This window comes from Squalius cephalus (assembly GCF_949319135.1).
Source record: "Squalius cephalus genome assembly, chromosome: 22".
In the NCBI taxonomy this organism is placed as follows: Eukaryota; Metazoa; Chordata; class Actinopteri; order Cypriniformes; family Leuciscidae; genus Squalius; species Squalius cephalus.
The window spans coordinates 31,089,812-31,113,395 of NC_137143.1; the positions used below are offsets into that span (position 1 = coordinate 31,089,812).

The following is a 23,584-nucleotide window of genomic DNA, read 5'->3' on the forward strand; positions in this document are numbered from 1 at the left end:
ACAAGATACATATAAAGACATTCTTAGTGACCTTTTAGTGACTTTAGTCACGAGAAGAGGAAGGGAGGAGGGAGAGGGGGATGCAGAAATAAGGGACAGGTCTGTCCTGCTGTGCTCTGTCTTTGCTATCTTCTGTCCAGGGTGCATTTTATGGCTTTATTGCAAGGGAGTTCAGGAAAATCAGTCCTTACAACCATAACCATCCCTCTTTTATCACCACATGATTAGACCTGATATTCTGGTTTGAAAGACAGGTTTATGATGCACTTACTCATTTGCCTCTATTCTGAGCGCCTGAATGTCACGCGCATATGTTCTAAGGTAGTTTGAATTGTTGCTCTAGTTTTTTACTTGTATGATTTCCACCGATAGCTTATGCTAGTTTTATGCAGATTTTTGTTTGGATGAAAAAAGTAGGCAGAGCAGATGGAAGAAGGTAAGAAGTTTAAGATGTCAAATTGTCATTTGCTTTCAATTTTTAACCCATATGAATACATTCTGTACTCTGTTTAGTTCTTTATCTGTGAACTTACTTAAATATGTCACGTATAGTTTTAACTACATGCCTCGCTCCGGAGCATTTATTTTCTACTTTAACAGGTTTTTATTTCATGAAAACTTTGCTTTTGCACGTTTTAATAAAACCACATGAGCTTAAACTGAAATCAAACATGTTTAGACTCGACTGCCAGTTTAAAAAAAAGAAAGAAAAACAACTGGAAATTTACACCTCAAATTTATAATTTGAAAATTTCCAAAAATCCAATTTAATTTGGATAGTTGGATGTTTTGTAACTTATTTTTGTGTGTGTTCTATTAATTTAAAACAAGAATCAAAACTAAAAATCAAAAAGTTAAGTTGTTTATTTTACTACTAAAATTTACTTTTTGAATTTTGAGTGTGAATCATCATTTTGATATCAAAAATGATATCATGTTTTTTTTCTGACAGAAGTAAGAGCCGTCGTTCTGGGGATGAAGAAATCTGACAAAGCCTCGGTGATAAACAGCGTTTTAGGTGGTGAAGTTGTGTCTGACAAACACTTTGTGAAGTCTGTGAGGAATGACGGAGAAGCGAATGGAAGGAAGATAACTCTGATTAACACTCCATGCTGGTGGGAGAACTTTGGTTTGCAAGATTCCCCAGATGTCGTCAAACAGGAACTGGTTTGCAGTGTCTTCAAGTGTCCACCGGGACCTCATGTGTTTCTGCTGGTCATTAATCTCAGTTTGCCTTTCACTGCAGAAAACAGACTGAGCATTGAGAAGCACTTCAGTCTGTTTGGTGAGAGAATCTGGAGACACACTATAGTGCTCTTCACACGAGCCGATTCACTGAAGGACAAATACATTGATCAGCGCATGAAGAATCCAGATCTGCAGAAGATCATACAGAGATGTGGAGACAAATATCACATCTATGATTTCCAAAACAAAAGGGCTTCAGTTCATGACCTGCTTATCAAGATTAACGATCTCGTGGCAGAAAACAATGGCAAGCATTTTGAAACACATGATGACATGCTTCTAGAGATGAAGAGAAAGAGAAATGAAAATGAAGAAAGAGCAGAAGCCAGACAAAAAAAGTTGCAGGATAAAAGAAATCTGCTGAAAGAAATGGGTAAATATAAAGCACAGATATGCACACAAGTCAAAGTCTTTTAACACTGTTTAACCCCATGTTATCGTCGTTCTAAACCCCGCTTTTAACACTGTAAACACTTCTAATTTAGCACCGCTTTTGTGCTGTTAATCCTGCATTGTGGTGCCAAACGTGTACAGTGTGAAATACGTCTCATTTACTCACCCTGGTGTTGTTCTAATGCCGTATTCCCTTCTTTCTTTTTTGGACCACATTCGGAGAATTTTGTCCTGCTCGCCGGTCTTATAATAAAAAACATGGCGTGAATACACTTTTTCTCCCATTCATAAGCTGCATCTAAAAAACTTAAAAATGCTGCTTTCGGAGGATGCAATCCAAGGTGGGAAAGCATCACGTCCCAATCCAGTGCCAGCTTCACTTCACGTCTCCTGAGATTCCTTCATCTGAACAGTTTTTGAAGGCAGAATAGACATTTCCCATCGCTGCCTTTCATGTCCCAGAATCCTGTGCTTTCCATTCTGGGACAGTTGAGCTAATAAAAATGCCATCTGAAAGATGCGGTTGGTAATCAGTTTGTGTGCAAATGTACGTTTTTCACCAATGTGTTTCACTTCTGTCATTTCTAATGAGAAATTAGCCTACTATTGTAATAATTATGAATTAACTTAAGTGATTACTTCACGACCACTAAAAAAAAGTATGTTCTATCTAGTATGAGTGTGTGTAGTATGAATGAAATTCGGACGTACTGCATCCGCAATGTTGTCGTTATCTTGTGATCTACCAGTGCCAGTTGCGTCGCTTCATTGCAATTCCACAACAAATCCTCTCCCGTGGCCTCATGGGATAGTAAAGTGTCCATATGCTCACTTCAGAGGGTTATCCGACGACTTTTTACCAACTCTTTTATGAGTACTGTGAATTCAAACATAATTTTGTCACATACTGTATTTTGCTTACTATGTAGTAGGGAAGTATGTGATTTCAGATGCAGCCATAGTAATATGAGTGTGTAGCATATAAACAATGGTCAAAGCCAAAGACAGTGTCATTCCTTTATAGTCCAAAGTCTGTTCAGTATAAATTTATAGTAGGCCTACAGACAGCAATAATATTGTCAGGGTGTGGTTCAGGCAGAAAGCGAAAAGGCAAAAGGCTCCAATACAACAGGTACAGACAGGCAGGATACAAACACACACTAAATACGACTTATAACAGACAAAGACTGACTGAACTGAAGGAACTTAAATACAAACACAGATGAACACTGATTAACTGAACACAGGTGATGTGGATGATGGTGGATGATGATGATTACTAGACAGGTGATACAACTTAACTGATAATGAAGAAGCGTGACAAGACAGGCAGACAAGTCCAATGAAAACAAACTAAAGAGAACATAACTGTGACAGAACTCCCCCCTCCCGGTAGGCACGTCCTCGTGCCGTAGAAGGACTAACTGGAGGGAGGGGATTCAGGAGGAGGACGAAAAGCAGGTGAGGGCAGACAGAAGGCAGGAGGGATAAGGGTGGAGCAGCCGATGCAGGTGGCTAGGGCGGAGCTGACAGACGGAGGAGCCATGGAGGAGGCAGGGCTGACAACTCCAGGGGGCCGACTGACGGGGGCAGAGCAGTTGGGAGAGGAGACCAGGGTGGAGCCGGAGAGCCGAGGACTTTCCGAGGACTTTCAGGCGTCCAGGCGACGCCGAGGATCCGGCGGGACATGGCGGAGCCACCGGCTCTGGCGACTGAGGTGCAGCAGGGATACAGATGGGCGCGGTAGAGACAGAGGAATGAGGACCAAGGAGGAACTGAAGGGAGTGAGGAGTCCAATGGAGCCGGGGGGACGAAGCGATGTGAAAAACAGGTTTGTCAGACTGAAAGTGAAGATCAGGCTGGTCAGGCAAATGTGAAGATTCTCAGGCTCGGTAGACATAATGATAGGAAGCTCAGGCTCAGTATCAAAGTCAATTAAGTTAAACTCCTCAGGCTCAGTAGATAAGACGTGAAGATCAGGCTGGTCAGGCCAGTCGTGAGGAAGCTCTGGGCAGATGGTCTCGGCAGGACAAGACTCTGGATCGGCAGGCATGACGTGAGAAAGCCTCGGGGCGGCCTGTGTTCCAGATCGGGACTCAACACTCTCCAGACACCTGATGATGGTCTCCCTCCAGCTCAGTCCAGTAGTGTCTGGGAGTCGAGTAGATGGTTGAAAGTGGCCCCGATCCGGAACAAGGTGCTTAGACTCACGTCATCGATGGTGCTGATGAGGGCAAGTCTCAAAAACCCAGGGCAAAAGTAAAAAGGTTTTGGCTCTCCTGAGCCAGGATGATATTATATACATATTTAAAACTTCATAAACGAAAATATCTGGCTTCCGGCAACGTTCGACACGCATTCACGGCAGATGGATGTCGGCATATGACGTAGGACGTAGCGTTTGATTTAGCTATACTTCGCTCTACGTCACGACGCTTCCTACGCTACGTCCTACGTCATATGCTGACATCCATCTGCCGTGAACGTGCGTCGACCGTTGCCGGAAGCAAGATATTTTCGTTTATAAAGTTTTAAATATGTATATTTTTATGACAAAACCGCACGGATTACCCTCAGAAGGCCTTCGTTTATCCCCCTGGAGCCGGATGGATTACTTTTGTGAAGGATGCATGCACATTTTTGGGACTTGAAGGAGGTGGACCCCATAACTTCACATTATAACCACTGAAAGATCTAAGACATTTTCTAAAATAACTGAAAATGTGTTCGTCTGAAAAAAGATTGACATATGCATCTCGAACGGCTTGAGGGTGAGTAAATCATGGGTTAAATACCATTTTTGTCCGAACTATCCCTTTAATTCATCAACTAACCATTCAGAAATGTTCTGTTGCTTCTACATGTTGTCACTTCTTCTTGAGTCTCTCCATCTTTGTCTGACTCCGGTTTGAACATAAAAGCCTAAAAGTTTTTGACATTTTCAGTTCATGTCTGTGTGAGGCAAAAGGACACAAGCTGTTGAAGCTCCGCCCCCTGTGTCGGGAGCAGCAGCTCATTTGCATTTAAAGGGACAGACAAGAAAACAGTGCGTTTTCTTCACCCTCAAAAAGTGACAATTTAACATGCTATATAAAAATATCTGTGGGGTATTTTGAGCTAAAACTTCACATACACACTCTCAGGACATCAGAGACTTTTTTACATCTTGTGAAAAGGGCCTTTAAACATCTAATAAAATTCTAAAATTCTAATTCTATTTTTTTGTTTGTTTGCTTTTTTGGAAAAAGTGACTCCGCTCTCTAAACTGAGAATCGTGCTGATGGGTTGGGTTCTGTCTGGGAAGAGTGCAACCGCAAACACCATCTTCAATAACAAAATATCTCAGATAGAAACAGTGCAAACGGGCACAAGTTATACAGGTGATGTAAATGGCAGAGAAATAACTGTGTTGGACACCCCAAGCTGGTGGAAGTATTTCTCCTCTAAATTCAACCCGAAGTTTTCTCAGGCTACAACCCTGGAGAGCATGGGCCAATCACAACACATGCAATTCCCTCATGCCATGATCTTGGCGATTCCTATTGATACTTCATTCAAGAATGAACAGAAAAGAATCATTGTAAACTATATGGCAATTCTCGGAGCAGACGTCTGGAGACACACTATAGTTCTGTTCACGTGGGGCGACAGGTTTCCAGACATATCAGTCGAGCAGCACATCGAGAGTGAAGGTGAAGCACTTCAGTGGCTGATTGAGAAATGCAGGAACAGATATCATGTGTTTGACAACACAGACAAGAATAATCGAGCTCAAATCACAGAGCTGCTCCAGAAGATCGATGAGATGGCGACAGAAAACAGTCTGTTCAGTCTCAAAACTCAATGTGCTGCAGAAGAAAGCGTTCATGTGTCTGACACACAACATGGCGAGGAAATAAGTCTGAACAGTGACCAGTTAATGAAACTGATGTACCTGGAGATGAAAAACAGGCGTAAAGAGATCAAAATGAAGCTAGAAGAATTAGGGATGGATTTCAGTGGATGTTTAGCAGACGACTGGAGCATAGAACATCCTCCAAATGGTAAATTGGCAATTCTGTCTAATTTCCATAGACTTTTTATAGCTGCAAACAGCAAAGGACTTCTATAGATGCTGTCTTAATGTTGCATTTAAGCACTTTTCTGTGTCATCTTCCTCTTCTAGTGTCGGATAATGATAAACTCAAGGAGAAGATAAGGAGAGAAGTAATAAGATGGGAAGCAATTATATTGGATGGGATGTTGAACGTTCTGAATCCTGAAGAATCATATTGTGAGTTATTATAGATTTACATGATGAATCACATTGCTTAAAGAAAAATATTTTCTTCATTTTTTTTTTTTTTTAGTTTAACAACATGCCAAAATTCATTCTCTGCCACTTATTTTTTTTTTCATATTCATGACACATACAGATGAAATGATTCAAAGTACAAATGCAATGGTAATGAGCTGGCTTCAGAAATGTGAGGAATACAGCACATCTAAAACATCAGGATATGAAACAAACTCAGAACCCAGAGATCTAGAAGAAGACCCACATAATCCAGAGATGTCAGATAATGCATCCAATCTTCAAACAATGCATGCCTAAAAAACAGTTTGCATTGGTTTTAAAACCAATTTATTTAGCAAAATTATTTTTTAAATGTGTTTTTCTAGTTATTAATATGTTTGAGTTCCTAGAGCTCTTCCTGTCCGATTTTAGGGAAAAATCGGATCTATTGGAGACGTCAAATAGATTTCTTAGGCGCGCCAAAAGAGCACAGACACAGTACAATCAACATGGGAAAATCTCACAGTAAAACAAGCAGCTGTGAAAAATATGATACACCAGTGTTTTGCCAGATGAGAAGTTTATGTTTCATCTTTTTACTCTTTTAATTCCTTTTATAACTGTATAATCTTTACATCTCTTTTAATTCATTTTATTATGTGTAAAGCACTTTGAATTACCATAGTGTATGAATTGTGCTATATGAATAAACTTGCCTTGCCATGCAGGCTATTTTTTTTATTAATATCTGATATTGTTGTAAAATATCAAAATATATAGGCTATGTATATATATTACTTTACGTTATAAATTTCATCATAATATAAAGTAATGACTGCTTATGTGACGTATCAGCAAAGTATGGTTTTGATGTCTGTATAATGTATCATGCTTGTTGAACTTTTTTACATAATTGCATTTTATGAAGTTAAAAATAAAGAAATTGTTGAGATTTCACAATGACTGTTGTCTATGTTTAATGTACATCACATAAGGTTGTCAGTGACATCCTAAAACTTTGTTTTTTTTTTTGTTTTTTTGTCAAACAAAGCTATTGAATGGCCAAATGTACAGGATTCCTTTTGAAATGACTGATACTGAATGTAAATAAACAGTAAGTTATCTGTTCTCCTGTGACATTTATTTTAAAAGTTGGTTTCTCTTCTGGGATTTTTATTTTGAAAGTAGTATTTTCTTTTGGGACTTTTATTTTGGAAGTAGTATTCTCTTCTGGGACTTTTATTTTGAAGTCTTAGAGGTTCAGTCAGAGAATGTAACAACAACTCAACCTGTAAGAAATCGAAAGGACATAAGTACTCGTTCATTCAACTTTTGGACTATAATCTAAATTGAACTTGCGGAATCAACAATAAAATCTACGTTGATTCAACGTCAACGACAAGCAGGAGAAAGAGATACATTTAGCCTTCTAGCTCCATAGACTCCCATTCAGTCTGCAGTCACCCGCGATCATCTCCAGTGGAATTAAAATGGAACTGCAACCAAGATCGATACTATGGGGCTAATAGGAAGTGCCAAGGCTCTCCGTAGACGGGCTCTGGTTCAGTGTTGGTCTGTCAGGCGGTGTGTTTGTCATGACAGGAGCAGATTTAACATCAGTCAGACCAAGAAGAGACTATTAGTCTAGACTATTAGTATGACTGTTAAATTCGCCTCTTTCCTTTATCACATGCATCATTAAATGTGTACGAATCTATGAAAATTCAATCTATTCTATATGTATTTAATCTATTGGTCAATGCAAATAATGATGGGGATTGTAGTGTAGTGCAAGAGTCCGTGCTGTAAGTGTGTGACCTCTGGTGGTGACCAACCGGAAGTGCATGGACCAGATTCGTGACACTGCTGTTGTGTCTTCTCTCTTGCTCCCTGCACTCTGCAGTATAAAGTCCACTTTTCTGTATCTTTCAAAATACAGTGAGAACAACTAACTGGTGAAATAGGTGGGGTTTTTTTTTTTATCCCTTTATGCATTGTAGATTTATTAACTTAAAAATAAAATCTTTAATAACATTAAGTTTGAACCACTGTATATGCACTATTTTAATGATGTCTTTAGCCCACTACCTTTCTGGGCCTTGAAAGTGGTAATAATGTTGCAGTCTGTTTGGGGGGTCAGAAAGCTTTTCATTTTCATGTTTGGGTGAACTATCTCTTTTAGGGATGGTCAAACTAGACTTGTACTTTTGGACACTCCAACAAACGGAGATAACAGATAACTCCTTATAGTGAGTTCAAAGAGATCCAGGGCAAAACTCATCACACTTTCACTTTCAGTTGGAGTCTATATTCGGAGAGAGCAGCGGATCTGATCGAGACAGGTCTTTCTCCGTTATAGCCCCTGTATGAAACTCCCAGGAATCCATTGTTCAAAACAGATCATCTGACCTTTGACCTATTTAGGCCTATACTACAGTAAAACAGTGATTGGTTAGTGATTAGTTAAGCAATTAGTATTTGCACATGAGAGGAGTGTGTGTGTGACCTGGGCTGCGTTCAGCCCCGACAAAACGTTGCACAATGTTTTTTAAACAGAAACGGTGATGCGTTGAACCAGAGAATGTCTAATATGGCGAGAAGTTTCACTCTCACTACACTTCCGGCTTCTGAACTGGTTGCAGTTCCACTCTGATTCCATATGAGGGCGCTCACAGGACGAGTGCAGAATGAATGGAGGTCTATGGCGCTATACCCCTCAAAATCCACTTTTCTCAGGATATAATTTTTTGTCTAGTAATTTGGATGTTGTATTCGAAAGGAGATGCAAAGAAATTACACATTGTTGGGTGTTAGATTTTTTAGAGTCACTTATTTGCTTTAAAAAGTCTTTCAAAATGTCAATGACGTCAGAATGCTGACATCATTAGCAGAATGCTAGCGTGTTATGGGCAACAACAACTCAACCTGTAAGAAATCGAAAGGACATAAGTACTCGTTCATTCAACTTTCGACCTAAAATCCATGTTGAACTTGCAAAATCTACAATCAGATCTGAGATTTCTCAGCGGCAATCGGGTGAAAGAGACAAATTTAGCCGTCTAGCTCCATTGACTCCCATTCATTCTGCACTCATGGCGATCGCCCCCAGTGGAACTCTGGTGGTACTACAACCAAAATTCGGTACAATAGGACTTAATAGGGAGTGGGCAGGCTCTCCGTAGACGGGCTCTGGTTGAACACACTGTTCTGATGACGCAAGAGTTGCAACTATGGCAGCTGAGAAGGCCATTCTTTGTGTTCTTTGTGAAGAATTTTCGAAGCCTGATGAAGTCGGTATAATTATGTGTTTAATACTACAAAATATGCCCGATGTTACAGTTACTGCACTTGCCGTCCAGAACACAAGAGAACATCCCAATCGAGTGAAGGGATTGCTGAAACTGAAATGGAAGCACACATCTTACCTAATTCAGACTAAAACACATCTATTTAGCCTCACATACTGACTTTATTTGTAGTTCATACTGTTTTAATACCCTGTATTTTCTTTCTCATTTTTAGGAAAAGCACTTAATTACCATTGTTTATTTCTATACCAAATGTCATACACTTGCAGTGAAGCTAAAAATATAAACGACATCATTATGTTGATATCCTATATTTTTACAATTAAACTTACGACAAACATGTCTTCTAATATCCTCAGTTGTTGTGTATACCGAGCTGCATCGAACACATTTGTAAATTACTTTCCTTGAACCCATTGTGCGAGTTCACTTTACAGTTTTTCTCGATTGTTTACACACATTTTCTGAAAGCATGCCTCTAAAAGATCCAAATTTAAGAATATGTTTAAGATCTGCTGATCTTACTTCCTTACATAACATCACATGAAAAACTAAGGTGAATTACACTGTATTGGGCATTCAAGGTGAACATGATGGCATCAATTTACTGATCAGAAGTCAGCTTTAAGTCAGCTGTCTAAACATTGTAATAGTCAGGGGTTTTGTTAGTCTTTGATCTTCCAACTAAGAGTTGGACTGTGTGTGAATGTTACCTAGTCTAAGGTCTCGTGACCATTTGTTGTTTATACCATCTTTGATCTTCCAACTAAGAGCTGAACTGTGTGTGACTGTTACATAGTCTTAGTTCTCGGGACCATTTGTGTTTATAACATTTGGGGAAGTCAGTTGGGGGCAATTGCCTCTATTGTCTTTAGATGATTAGATTTAGTGGTTACCTCTAAGGCTGTGTGTATGTTTAGCACCTTTAAGGACAGCCCACTGAAAGACCTATAAAGAAACCATGTAAAGTATGTTAGCCAGACGGATTTGGGAAGAACTGCAGCCGCGTCAACGCGAAGTCCTCAATAAAGAATAACTTTGTTTGAACGTGATCCCCAACGTCTCCTGGTCTCTTGCTTCGACGAAGAAAAAGTTTTCAACAATTTGGTGCCTGCGACCCGGATGGAGAAACTGAAACTCAACAAAGAATGAACTTTCCAGACGGAACCTTGAAACTTCAAGCTCAACAAAAGATCTGACAAAGATTGCCAGACTGAATCTTTCCAGCTTCCTCCAGATTGAAAAACTTCAAGCTCCAAAAAGATCTCAAAGACTGAATTTTTCCAGAAGGAATCTTTCTCTACAAACGAAAGACTTGGTGAGTTTCAATCCATTCAAAGAACCTTTAAAGACCAGTACAAGTTTGATATCCTCTGCGCCGTTCAGAGAAGTAGTTAACAGACAGCTGCAGGGTTTGGTTAAGTTTATCCTCTTAAAAAAAAAAAAAGGTTTTTTTTTTTTTTAAGAGATGAAATTGCATTATCCTCTACATTGCTAGAGAAGGTTTATCCTCTGTAAAGTTAGTGAAGATTTATCCTCTGCTTTATCAGGGACGGTTAGCATATGTGCTAATATTTTGGTTTATCCTTTGCTTCAGGCAGAGAAGAATTAGCTTTACGTGCTAGTTATTTCTGTTGATCCTCTGTTCTTTTTAGCGTAAAGTGCTAGTGTAGGCAGGGAAGATAATTTGTGAAATCCTTTGCTCTGGGCAAGGAAGGTTAACAATAGCTGATGTGTTAACAAGTGTACCCTCTGTGTAGACACTAGAGAGAAGTTTTTAGTGTTTGTTTGTGGTAACAGAAATTCACAAAATGTTTAGGAAAAGTACTAGACAGATTTCACCTTTTTGGACAGATAGTGAATTCAAGTCTTTGTTATCAGAGCACATGGACTCCATTGTGACTGAGCCAGTCAGATTGAATTTAACAAAGAAATTTGGCATTGATCCAGAGAAAGTGTGGTCAATTGAAGATTGCAAGAAAGTGTTGAGTGCATGTATCAGGAAGAAAAATCTGAAAGGCATCATCTGTTGTCACCGAGAATTTAGCTTATCCATTGCACAAGAACAAGCTCGTTGAATTGCTACTTTAAACGATCAGAACAAACAATTGCAGACTCACATGTCCTGTCTCAAGACAAAGGTGGGCCATAACAAAGCCTCAACCAAATGTGATTTAGAAGACCAACAGTCAGATGAAAGCTATCCTGATTTACAGTCTTTTGATAGTATAGAGGACAATGTCAATGCAGATGTAAATGCAGTTGAAGTGTGCGTAGCTAGACAAAAGCTTCAGGGAAAAGGTGTTGATACAGTTCCATTTGCAACCCCCATATTGCAGCCACAAGCAGTCAAAACACCTTTAGGTCCTAAAGATATTGAGAGACTTGCTGAAAGTTTGCCATCAGTGCAAAGAAATTTTTCTGAGTTTAGGAGAGCATTGTTCAGTAAAATGCATCTTTACGACATGTCGTTGCCGGAAGTTACACAGCTGATGTCACAAATTCTAACTGAATCTGAATTCAATAATTTTGAGTCTGCTGTTACTTCCGAACTGCAACATATCAGTAAAGGCGATTTGAGAGAAGGTGTTTTGAAAATTTTAAAGAACATTGTTGGACCGAACGTGGACTGGTCAAAAATTACCAATTGTGTACAAGAGAAAAAAGAAACTGTTTGTGAGTACACATAACGATTCTGTCAGACCGCTGCCGTTTACAGCGGAATTGCCGACACTCCAGAGAAAGTGTTAGGTCATAATGGTCCTCTAGTTCGTGCATGGTCTGATGGTCTTCGGTCAGAACATAGAAATGCATTGCCTCTCTTAGATCTTACATGGTCAAATAGAACCCTGCAAGACAACTTGGACAGTTTAGCTATGTGGGAAAGAGACTCTGATGTCAAGGCAAGAGTAAAAATTGCAGCAGCATCCTTTAAGGCAGGGGTGGGGAACGTTGATCCTGGAGGGCCATTGTCCTGCAGAGTTTAGCTCCAACCCTGAATAAAACATTTGGCTGCCTGCAACTTCAGTAATCCTGAAGACATTGATTAGCTTCAGGTGTGTTTGATTAGGGTTGGAGCTAAACTCTGCAGGACAATGGCCCTCCAGGATCAACGTTCCCCACCCCTGCTTTAAGGTTAACTCAGAGAAGCAAAAGAAACGCAAAAGCCCTAGAGAAGCCAGTTGTTCTTACTGTGGCAAGCACGGACATTTTGGAAATGAGTGTAGGAAAAGCAAAAAGAATTTTAAAGATGTAAATAAGGTTACTCAGCTTCTGCTTAGCCTGCTTGATATTCTGAAGCAGCCCCTCCCCTCCTCGTTAAACTCGTTGGGCAACTTGATGCGGTGTTAACCATTTGGGCTGTGATTGCTTAATCTCCCCAGTAACTTACAACAAAGATGAAAGACTTATTGACTGTCACAGCTTTTGTTTGGGGGACATTCAGTATACTCACAGCCTTAAAATGTTATACCACAGAATATTGCAGTTAGACAACCATCCTCTGTTAATGATGTTTATTAGGACTGATGTTTCACTGGAGAATGGAAATGTGCCAATTTTTCTCACACACTGTACAGTGTGCACACAACAGGGACAGAATAGGACACACAGACCAGGGCGGAGCCAATGGAAGAACCGATGTGCAACAGGCCTCGGGGGTCAGCCATGTGGTGAAGATTTCCTCATCCCCCCTCTTATCCCCACCTCACTGGTCCATAGGTGTCAAATCAATTAAGAAATAGGGAAAGAATGAAACAACCGCAGCAGACGCTACAACCCTATAGTTTAAACAAATACTGCTACAACCCTAGTGTTTGGACAAATACTGCTCTGTCGTCTTTTGTTTTCTTTCTTCCTCTGTGCAGATAAACACTTGATGGCTGTTCCAAAAATCCATATGCAACGATGTCTCACCTGCATATGAAGCCACAACCTCAAGAAGACAACTACACCCACTGCTGAACGAGCCAATCACAAAAGAAAAAGAAGAAAAAATACACAACGCAGAAATACAAAACCTTCAGTCATCCATCGATATGATCAAGACTACAAGCCTGCACCATTATCTGAGTGCTGCACCTGGTTAATATGACTGAAGATAACTTTTCATGGTTCAGAAACCTGTTAGTATCAAGTGTGTCAACCAACAAATGACTCACGTCCAGCACACCCGTAAGATTTCACGGACCCTAAGTGCATGTTTGTTTCTGTGTCAACATGCAATTACAGATGAACAACACAGAGCAAGTTATATGTGCCTGTAACTTACACAAGTTACAAGAATGAACATATGCGATGTGCCTGTAACTTACACCAGTTACAAGAATTAACTTTGTGTTTAAATTTGTATTTTGTGAGAGTTTTTAAGAACTCTCAAACGGGGGACTGAAGGATCCAAATTTAAGAATATGTTTAAGATCTGCTGATCTTACTTCCTTACATAACATCACATGAAAAACTAAGGTGAATTACACTGTATTGGGCATTCAAGGTGAACATGATGGCATCAATTTACTGATCAGAAGTCAGCTTTAAGTCAGCTGTCTAAACATTGTAATAGTCAGGGGTTTTGTTAGTCTTTGATCTTCCAACTAAGAGTTGGACTGTGTGTGAATGTTACCTAGTCTAAGGTCTCGTGACCATTTGTTGTTTATACCATCTTTGATCTTCCAACTAAGAGCTGAACTGTGTGTGACTGTTACATAGTCTTAGTTCTCGGGACCATTTGTGTTTATAACTTTTGGGGAAGTCAGTTGGGGGCAATTGCCTCTATTGTCTTTAGATGATTAGATTTAGTGGTTACCTCTAAGGCTGTGTGTATGTTTAGCACCTTTAAGGACAGCCCACTGAAAGACCTATAAAGAAACCATGTAAAGTATGTTAGCCAGACGGATTTGGGAAGAACTGCAGCCGCGTCAACGCGAAGTCCTCAATAAAGAATAACTTTGTTTGAACGTGATCCCCAACGTCTCCTGGTCTCTTGCTTCGACGAAGAAAAAGTTTTCAACACCTCATATTCTCAGAACTCTACACACAAATCCAAAAACACACACACAATTGGCAAAACCCCTCAATTCTCCTGCAAAATGAAACTTTACATTCAAAACAATGTTATTTCTTCTCAAAATGGTATTTTGTTTTCAAATGACACACACAAACCATTATATGAATAGACATTTATAAGAACCAGTTGAACACTGATGTTCTCGATGTAAAACACTATGATGAATGGAAAACACTTCTTCTCCATTCATCATAATGATTTTATACTCAGAACACACAAATACACGGTAACGAATATATTTTATTTTTCCCACAAAAACAATGTACACAGTGTACATCCCAACCAACACAAAGTTGTACATACAGTGGTCTTCATACAAAACAACAGAAGAATTTACTGTATACAGTTACAGTAATAAAAAAAAAATCCAATGTTGGCATCCATTGCTCCATTGAAGAGCTCACCTTTTGCCCTTTTATGCTAAAGCTCTGATTGCTAATTGTAAAACTGTGTGACGGGTGTTTGCCCATGTGAAGAGACAGTGTGCATATTTGAATGGCAGTGTGTTCCTTGTGAAAACAAGAGATTTTCTGCACGAAAATTGTGCCAAAAGCAGAGAACTGTGTGTAGTGTTTTGAAAAAAAGTGTGTTTTAGAACTGCAATTTGAGTGTAAAGCAGGAATTGTGCTTGTAGTTTAGCAGAATTGTCTCAGGGGGTTGGTGAATGAGTTACATGTTGTGGTCATTGTGTCTCAAGTACCAGAAAATGTGTGTAAACAATCGAGAAAAACTGTAAGCTACTATGATATAACATGTTTTCGTTCATCAAAAGACAATGACGGAAACATATGAAATTTGTTTTGAGATTAAATGTACTTCTCCCTGAACTTTTTGATGGTACAGTAAGGTGTCACGGGTAAGTTTAGAATAGCAATAGATATCTTTCAAGAAATATGTTTTGAACAATGTGTTTTCTGTTTTTTGGTGTATTGTTTACTGACTGCTTGATAGTGTATATCATTTTGATCACTTTGTTTTGAGAGCAGTGTTTGATTTTGAACACAGGTAAAACTGTTTTGAGGCGAAAGTTTCATTTTGCAAGAGGAGTCTGAGGTTTTGTGAATAGTGCTTGAAGATGAGGTTTTGTTTAATGTGTTCAGAAAATGGAGCAAGGTTTCAGAAATTGTGTTTTAGCAATTGAGAAAAACTGTAATACATGAAACTAGAAATAAACTAAAGTTTGATGATGATGGATGAAAAAAGAAATGCTGTTATTGTAAATGAGTCAGAAATAATTATATTTGACAGCACCACCAGAAGGGGGAGACAGAGAGAGAGTTCTGTTCATGTCTGGATAAAGATTATATATTGAATGAATTTATTAGGCTATTATTATCTTATTTTATTAATTACATGCCACTTTATTTTAATTCTATTCTATATTTATTTTTCTTGTCATTATTTGTTTTGTATTTGGTTGTAGAGAAATACTGAACATGTGCTGAAGATCTTTTTAGAAGATTTAAAAAGAAGAGGAAGAAGAGGAAGAAGATAATACAATTATGAAGACATTAGAAAAGAATGTCAGAACTGATGGTGTCGAGCGCCGAAATGCAGATTAGCATTCATAACCTGTCATGTGATTCTGTGTTGTGATTGGCTGCTGCATGACTGTAAATGACCCACAGTATCATGTTAGCATGTAAAACATCAAAGGGTTAACTCACTTTAAACTTTAAATAAAAGGGAAGCTTTAATGTCAACAGATTGAACTAAAAATGATTTAGCTGTCAGTTAAATCGAAGAAAAGTTTCCGTCAGAACTTGTTGATGAGGAAAATAAGGTCTTTATCAGTATTGTACATGTTCTGTGAACCTGCTCTCATTTATTCACTCTCAGAAAAAAAGGTACAAAAGCTGTCACTGGGACAGTACCCTTCAAAAGGGTTCTAATATGTACCATTTAGGTACTAATATGTACACTTTTGGTACCAGTATGTACCTTTGAGGGACTAATATGCACTCTTTAGGTACAAAGGTGTTCCTTTTGAAAAGGTACCGCCACAGTGACAGCTTTTGTACCTTTTTTTTCTCAGAGTGCTGCTAGGATGAATGTATGAATGTAGGGTGAATTAGAGTGAAGTTTACAATGTTACAATTTTTGCATTAGTTCCAGAAATGCATTTTTAAAAAATCCTTCCAAGTATTAATTAATTGAAGGTCTCCGTTGTTGTATTTTGCGCTTCATAATGCGACACACATTTTCAATGCATGTATTCTGGTTTTATTTACGTTTTACACAACGTCCCGACTGCATTGGAATTGGGGTTGTATATCTCATGTTCATTTTAACCATAAAATAGTGTCCCACTTTCGTGTCCCACTCAAACTGATTGCTTCCAGTTTGCTGAAGAGGGTGTCAGATGGTGTTTAAAGATGATCAGTTTGTTAATAAATACATAAATTGGGAAAATTTCACCATAGTGGCCTTCATTACAATCTATTTAAACAAAACACATACAATTTTAATACATTCATGTATTATTTACCATGATTTAAATGCAATTTACCAAAAAGTGTCCAACTTTACCTGACTTCACCCTATTATGATTATTATTCTGCCTGTCATATAGATACAGCATCTTCTTTGACGTTCATTTCTGAGATTTCTTTGGGGAATATGAACACATAGTTCTGGGAGTTTCTGTTTTCTTCCACTCAAATAACCATCCCTCTTTTACCACCACATGACTGATCAGACCTGATATTCTGGTTTGAAAGATACAGGTTTAATACGCACTTACTCGTTTGCCTCTGAGCACCTGAATGTCACGCGCGTATATGCTCTTGTACATTTTATTTGATTTTTCTAGTTCGTAGTTTGAATTTTTGCTCTAGTTTTTTACTTGAATGATTTCCACCCATAGTTTATGCTAGTTTTATGCAGATTTTAGTTTGAATAAAAAAAGGAGGCAGAGCAGATGGAAGAAGGTAAGAAGTTTAAGATGTCAAATTGTCATTTTCTTTTGATTTTTAACCCATATAAATACATTCTGTACTCTAAACAAAACTGTTTAGTTCTTTATCTGTAAACTTACCTAAATGTGTCACATATAGAATTAACTACATTTATTTTCTAGTTTAACAGGTTTTTATTTCATGAAAACTTTGCTTGGCATGTTTTAATAAAAACTACATGAGCTTAAACTGAAATCAGACATGTTTAGACACGACTGGCAGTAAAAATAAGAAAGAAAAACAACTGGAAATTTGATTTTACTGTTTAGATGCATTTCCAAAAATCCGATTTGTGAATCATCATTTTGATACTATTTTTTAAGACTTTGCTTTATTAAAATAATCACAATAAAATTGAAAAAAAATTATGTCATGTTTTTTTTCTGACAGAAGTAAGAGCCGTTGTTCTGGGGATGAAGAAATCTGACAAAGCCTCAGTGATAAACAGCGTTTTAGGTGGTGAAGTTGCGTCTGACAAACACTTTGTGAAGTCTGTGAGGAAAGACGGAGAAGCGAATGGAAGGAAGATAACTCTGATTAACACTCCATGCTGGTGGGAGAACTTTGGTTTGCAAGATTCCCCAGATGTCGTCAAACAGGAACTGGTTTGCAGTGTTTTCAAGTGTCCACCGGGACCTCATGTGTTTCTGCTGGTCATTAATCTCAGTTTGCCTTTCACTGCAGAAAACAGACTGAGCATTGAGAAGCACTTCAGTCTGTTTGGTGAGAGAATCTGGAAACACACTATAGTGCTCTTCACACGAGCCGATTCACTGAAGGACAAACACAGTGATCAGCGCATGAAGAATCCAGATCTGCAGAAGATCATACAGAGATGTGGAGACAAATATCTAATCTTTGATTTCAAAAACAGAAGTGCTGGAGTTCATGAACTGCTTTTCAAGATTAATGATCTTGTGGCAGAAAACAATGGCAAGCATTTTGAAACGCATGATGACATGCTTCTAGAGATGAAGAGAAAGAGAAATGAAAATGAAGAAAGAGCAGAAGCCAGACAAAAAATGTTGCAGGATAAAAGAGATCGGCTGAAAGAAATGGGTAAGTATAAACCACATATATACAAGTCAAAAGTTTGGCTATCTTAAGCAATGCTTGAAGCCTTGTTTATACTTTCGCCTGGCTCCGCAGCGCATGTCTCCGCAGACTGCGCGCGCACCTCCCCAAACGGACGAGGCGTTTATGGACTTGACGCGCTCGCCATTGTACTATTCTTTGAAACGATAGGGGGCGACTTGAGTAATTGTCCTCTAAACCAGCAGTCCCCAACCTTTTTTGCGCCACAGACCGGTTTAATATCAGACAATGTTTTATCGGACCGGCCTTTAAGGTGTGGTGGATAAATACAACAAAATAAAATGATACGACCGACATAAAAACCGGGGTATTTTTTAAATATAATAATAAATGTGAATCCAATGTGTAGGCCTACTCGCAACTTTATTTGCAGCGTCCTCGTAACATCGCGCCTAAAGACAACTGAGAAAGCCTGAACACAAACAAAATGCCCCCCAAAAGAAAAAAATCTCCATGTTTTCGGTGCTGATGCGTTCATGTAACATGTAAGGGTGGCGCTGCCAATAAAGCACCTAAAAGCTGTCACAAAGAACACAATGGTCTTGGCCATTGTGGAGAGGTTGGAGTCTGTTTGTTTGATTGAGTGTGTGGACAGGTGTCTTTTATACAGGTAACAAGTTCAAACAGGTGCAGTTAATACAGGTAATGAGTGGAGAACAGGAGGGCTTCTTAAAGAAAAACTAACAGGTCTGTGAAATTAATGATTATGATTATGTGAAATATAGCAGGAGACATTTTAATTGTTTACTAATAAACAAGTGTTTTCTGTGTCAGTGTCGGCTGCTTTTCTGTGTCAGTGTCGGCTGCAAAGATGAAGTTGATGATGCTGACTCGCGATCTTCGCAGTAGTGAACGCGCTAGAGAGAAATGCACATTTCATACGAATTACATAAGCAGAGAACAGTCAGTTTTCTTTCGTTTTGAATTGTTCTATTTAAAAGTAGACATTTCAAGCTTTCTATGTCTCAGGTCTGTGAGGCGAATAGGCTACCTTATACGCTGAGTTTCGGTTAATTTATGAGACAAGCTCCAGTTTACGCGCCGGCGCCTCCGTGTCATGATTATCTATTTTCTAATATATTTACTTCTTTATTTATTAAATCCAGGCAATTGGTTGATGAAACATGGATTAAAATTAAGATCAATTAATACAAAACGAAATTAAATTTAAAGGCAGGCTTTGTGCTTTCTGTTTGAGGTCTCTGTGAAAGTTTTAAAGCAGTATTTTAGTGCCGTTTTCAGAGCGCTCACGTCCGTAACTGAGAACTGTCCCGTCTGTAACATTTTTTTTTTTTTTTTTTTTTGTGAAATAAATTTCTAAATAAATGCGACTTAGTCCAGTGCGACTTAGGCTATATATGTTTTTTCTTCTTCATGACGCATTTTTTGACTGATGCGACTTATACTCCAGAACTACTTATAGTCCGGAAAATACGGTAAGTTATTTATTCTTTCTGTGTGGCCCGGTACCAAATGTCCCGCGGACCGGTGGGTTCGGGGCCCCTGCTCTAAACCATCAGGAATCAGCTGTGAGAAGAAGAAAGCTATACACACGTGACAATGTTTATTTTAGTACACCACCACCAATACCACACTACAAAAAGAATCATGTAAAACCCAGTAAACCCTGAGATTATTACTCGTGACAATAAAACAAAATATATGGATATGAGAATGTGTATACAACATAACTAAATCAACGATCTCTTACATATTTTCTAATTTCACTAAACATTTCATTAAGTTTCAAGTTTCATGTTATCGTCATTCTAAACCCCGCTTTTAACCCTGGGTAAACACACTTCTAATTCAGCACCGCTTCTGTGCTGTTAAAGGGTTAGTTCACCCAAAAATGAAAATTCTGTCAGCAATTATTCTCCCTCATGTTGTTCCAACCCCGTAAGACTTTTGTTCATCTTCGGAACACAAATTAAGAGATTTTTGATGAAATCTGAGAGCTGACTTATGTTAACAAATTGCATGCGCCGTCATCCAATCAATGACATTGACACGGTAAATATGCAAATAAAGATGTTTACCCAGGGTTTAGGAATGTAGTGTGAAACAGAATTAATTGTTAACCCTGGGTAAATTATGAGCAAACATGAAGAAAGATAATCCAGGATTCCGTTTACTGGAGTCTTCGAATGACCCTGGGTTAATTATTTCAAGCGTGAAAAGCCCTAAATATGTTTAAAGGGGTGGTTGATTATGATTTGACTTTTCTAACTTTAGTTAGTGTGTAATGTTGCTGTTTGAGCATAAACAACATCTGCAAAGTTACAACGCTCAAAGTTCAAAGCAAAGGGAGATATTTGCTTTTAAAGAAGTCGCTTTTTAAGGACTACAACAAACGGCTGGTCGAGACTACACCACATTCCTCCCGGGTTAGTGACATCACCAACCCTACAATTTACATAAACCCCGCCCCCGGAAACATGATTTATAGATTATCATGACAGAATATGCTAATCAGTTACTAGAAGATAACTACACATAAACTATCTAAAATCATCAACTAACCATTCAGAAATGTTCTGTTGCTTCTACATGTTGTCACTTCTTCTCAAGTCTCTCCATCTTTGTCTGACTCCAACATAAAAGGATAAAAGTTTTTGAAATTTTCAGTGCATGTGTGTGTGAGGTAAAAGGACACCTCACTGTTGAAGCTCCGCCCTCTGTGACGGAAGCAGCAGCTCATTTGCATTTAAAGGGACAGACACAAAACTGTGCATTTTTGCTCACCCTCAAAAATTTACAACTTTAACATGCTATATAAAAATATCTGTGGGGTATTTTGAGCTAAAACTTCACATACACACTCTCAGGACATCAAATAATTGTTTTACATCTTGTGAAAAGGGCCTTTAAACATCTAATAAAATTCTAATTCTATTTTTTGTTTGTTTGTTTTTTGGAGAAGAAGCTGTGGCTCCGCTCTCTAAACTGAGAATCGTTCTGCTGGGTTGGATTCTGTCTGGGAAGAGTGCAACCGCAAAAACCATCTTCAATAACGAAATATCTCAGATAGAAAAATCACAAACGGGCACAACTTATACAGGTGATGTAAATGGCAGAAAAATAACTGTGTTGGACACCCCAAGCTGGTGGAAGTATTTCCCCTCTAAATCCAACCCGAAGTTTTCTCAGGCTACAACCCTGGAGAGCATGGGCCAATCACAACACATGCAATTCCCTCACGCCTTGATCTTGGCGATTCCTATTGATACTTCATTCAAGAATGAACAGAGAAGAATCATTGCAGAGCGCATGGCCATTCTTGGAGAAGATGTCTGGAGACACACTATAGTTCTGTTCACGTGGCGCGACAGGTTTCCAGACATATCGATCGAGCAGCACATCGAGAGTGAAGGTGAAGCGCTTCAGTGGCTGATTCAGAAATGCAGGAACAGATATCATGTATTTGACAACACAGACAAGAATCGAGCTCAAGTCACAGAGCTGCTCCAGAAGATCGATGAGATGGTGGCAGAAAACAGTCTGTTCAGTCTCAAAAGCGTTGAAGAAGAAAGCGTTCATGTGTCTGACACAGCAGATGACGAGGAAATAAGTCTGGACAGTGACCAGTTAATGAAACTGATATACCTGGAGGTGCAAAACAGGCGTAAAGAGATCAAAATGAAGCTAGAAGAATCAGGGATGGATTTCAGTGGATGTAAAGCAGATGACGGGAGCATAGGACAGCCTCCAAATGGTAAATTGGCAATTCTGTCTAATTTCCATAGACATATTATAGCTGCAAACAGCAAAGGACTTCTATAAATGTTGTCTTAATGTTGCATTTGAGCAATTTTCTGTGTCATCTTCCTCTTCTAGTGTCGGAAAATGATAAACCCAATGAGGAGAGAAGGAGAGAAATTAAGCTAGAAGAATCAGGGATGGATGTCAGTGGATGTATGTCAGACGACGGGAGCATAGGACAGCCTCCAAATTGTAAATTGGCAATTCTGTCTAATTTCCATAGATATATTAAGGCTGCAAACAGCAAAGGACTTCTATAAATGTTGTCTTAATGTTGCATTTGATCATTTTTCTGTGTCATCTTCTAGTGTCGGATAATGACAAACTCAAGGAGAAGATAAGGAGAGAAGTAAGAAGATGGGATGCAATTATATTGGATGTGATGTTGAACAATCTGAATCCTGAAGCATCATATGGTGAGTTATTGTAGATTTACATGATGAATCACATTGCTTAAAACATTTCTTTTTAGTTTAACAACATGCCAAAATTCATTCTCTGCCATTTATTTTTTCATATTCATGACATACAGGTGAAATGAGTCCAAGTAGAAATGCAATGGTGACAAGATGGCTTCAGAAATGTGAGGAATACAGCACATCTAAAACATCAGGATATGAAACAAACTCAGAACTCAGTGATCTAGTAGAAGATCCACAGAATCCAGAGATGTCAGATAATGCATCCAAACTTCAAACAATGCATGCCTAAAAACCAGTTTGCATTGGTTTTAAAACCAATTTAATTTGCAATTATTTGTTAAATATGTTTTTCTAGTTATTAATATGTTTGAGTTCCTAGAGCTCTTCCTGTCCGATTTTACCGAAAAATCGGATCTATTGGAGACGTCAAATATTTCTTAGGCGCGCCAATAGAGCACACACACAGTACTATCCACATGGGAAAAACAGTACAGTAAAACAAGCAGCTGTGAAAAATATGATACGGTGTTTTGCCAGATAAGAAGTTTATCTAGGTGTCATCTTTTTACTCTTTTAATTCCTTTTATAACAGTATCATCTTTGTATCTCTTTTAACTCCTTTATAACTGTTTTAATTTTCCTTGCTTTTATTTTGGGATTATTTTAATTCCTTTCTGTGTAAAGCATTTTGAAATACCATAGTGTATGAAATGTGCTATATGAATAAACTTGTCTTGCCTTGCCTAGGTTATTTTTTTAATTAATATCTGATATTGTTGTATAATATCAAAATATATTGGCTATAAATATATATATATATATATTACTTTATGTTATAAATTTAATCATAATATAAAGTAATTACTGCTTATGTAATGTATCAGCAAAGTATGGTTTTGATGTCTGTATAATGTATCATGCTTATTTAACTTTTTACATAATTGCATTTTATCAAGTTAAAAATAAAGAAATAGTTGAGATTTCACCATGACTGTTGTCTATGTTTAGTGTACATCACATAAGGTTGGTTGTCAGTGACATCCTAAAACATAAGTTTT

General features: G+C 38.4%; 1 protein-coding gene across 1 annotated transcript; it reads left to right on the forward strand.

Moving 5' to 3' along the window:
- Positions 1-288: 288 nt before the first annotated feature.
- LOC307150596 (uncharacterized protein) lies at positions 289-23,548 on the forward strand (the record flags this gene model as incomplete). Its single annotated transcript, XM_079857944.1, has 13 exons — positions 289-436; positions 953-1,621; positions 4,890-5,684; positions 5,807-5,914; positions 6,057-6,195; positions 10,776-10,780; positions 17,638-18,306; positions 21,263-22,057; positions 22,180-22,296; positions 22,413-22,520; positions 22,637-22,775; positions 22,908-23,014; positions 23,535-23,548. The coding sequence occupies exons 1-13, from the start codon at positions 427-429 to the stop codon at positions 23,546-23,548; spliced, it is 3,675 nt and encodes a 1,224-aa protein (XP_079714070.1). The 5' UTR covers positions 289-426.
- Between the last annotated feature and the right edge of the window lie 36 nt (positions 23,549-23,584).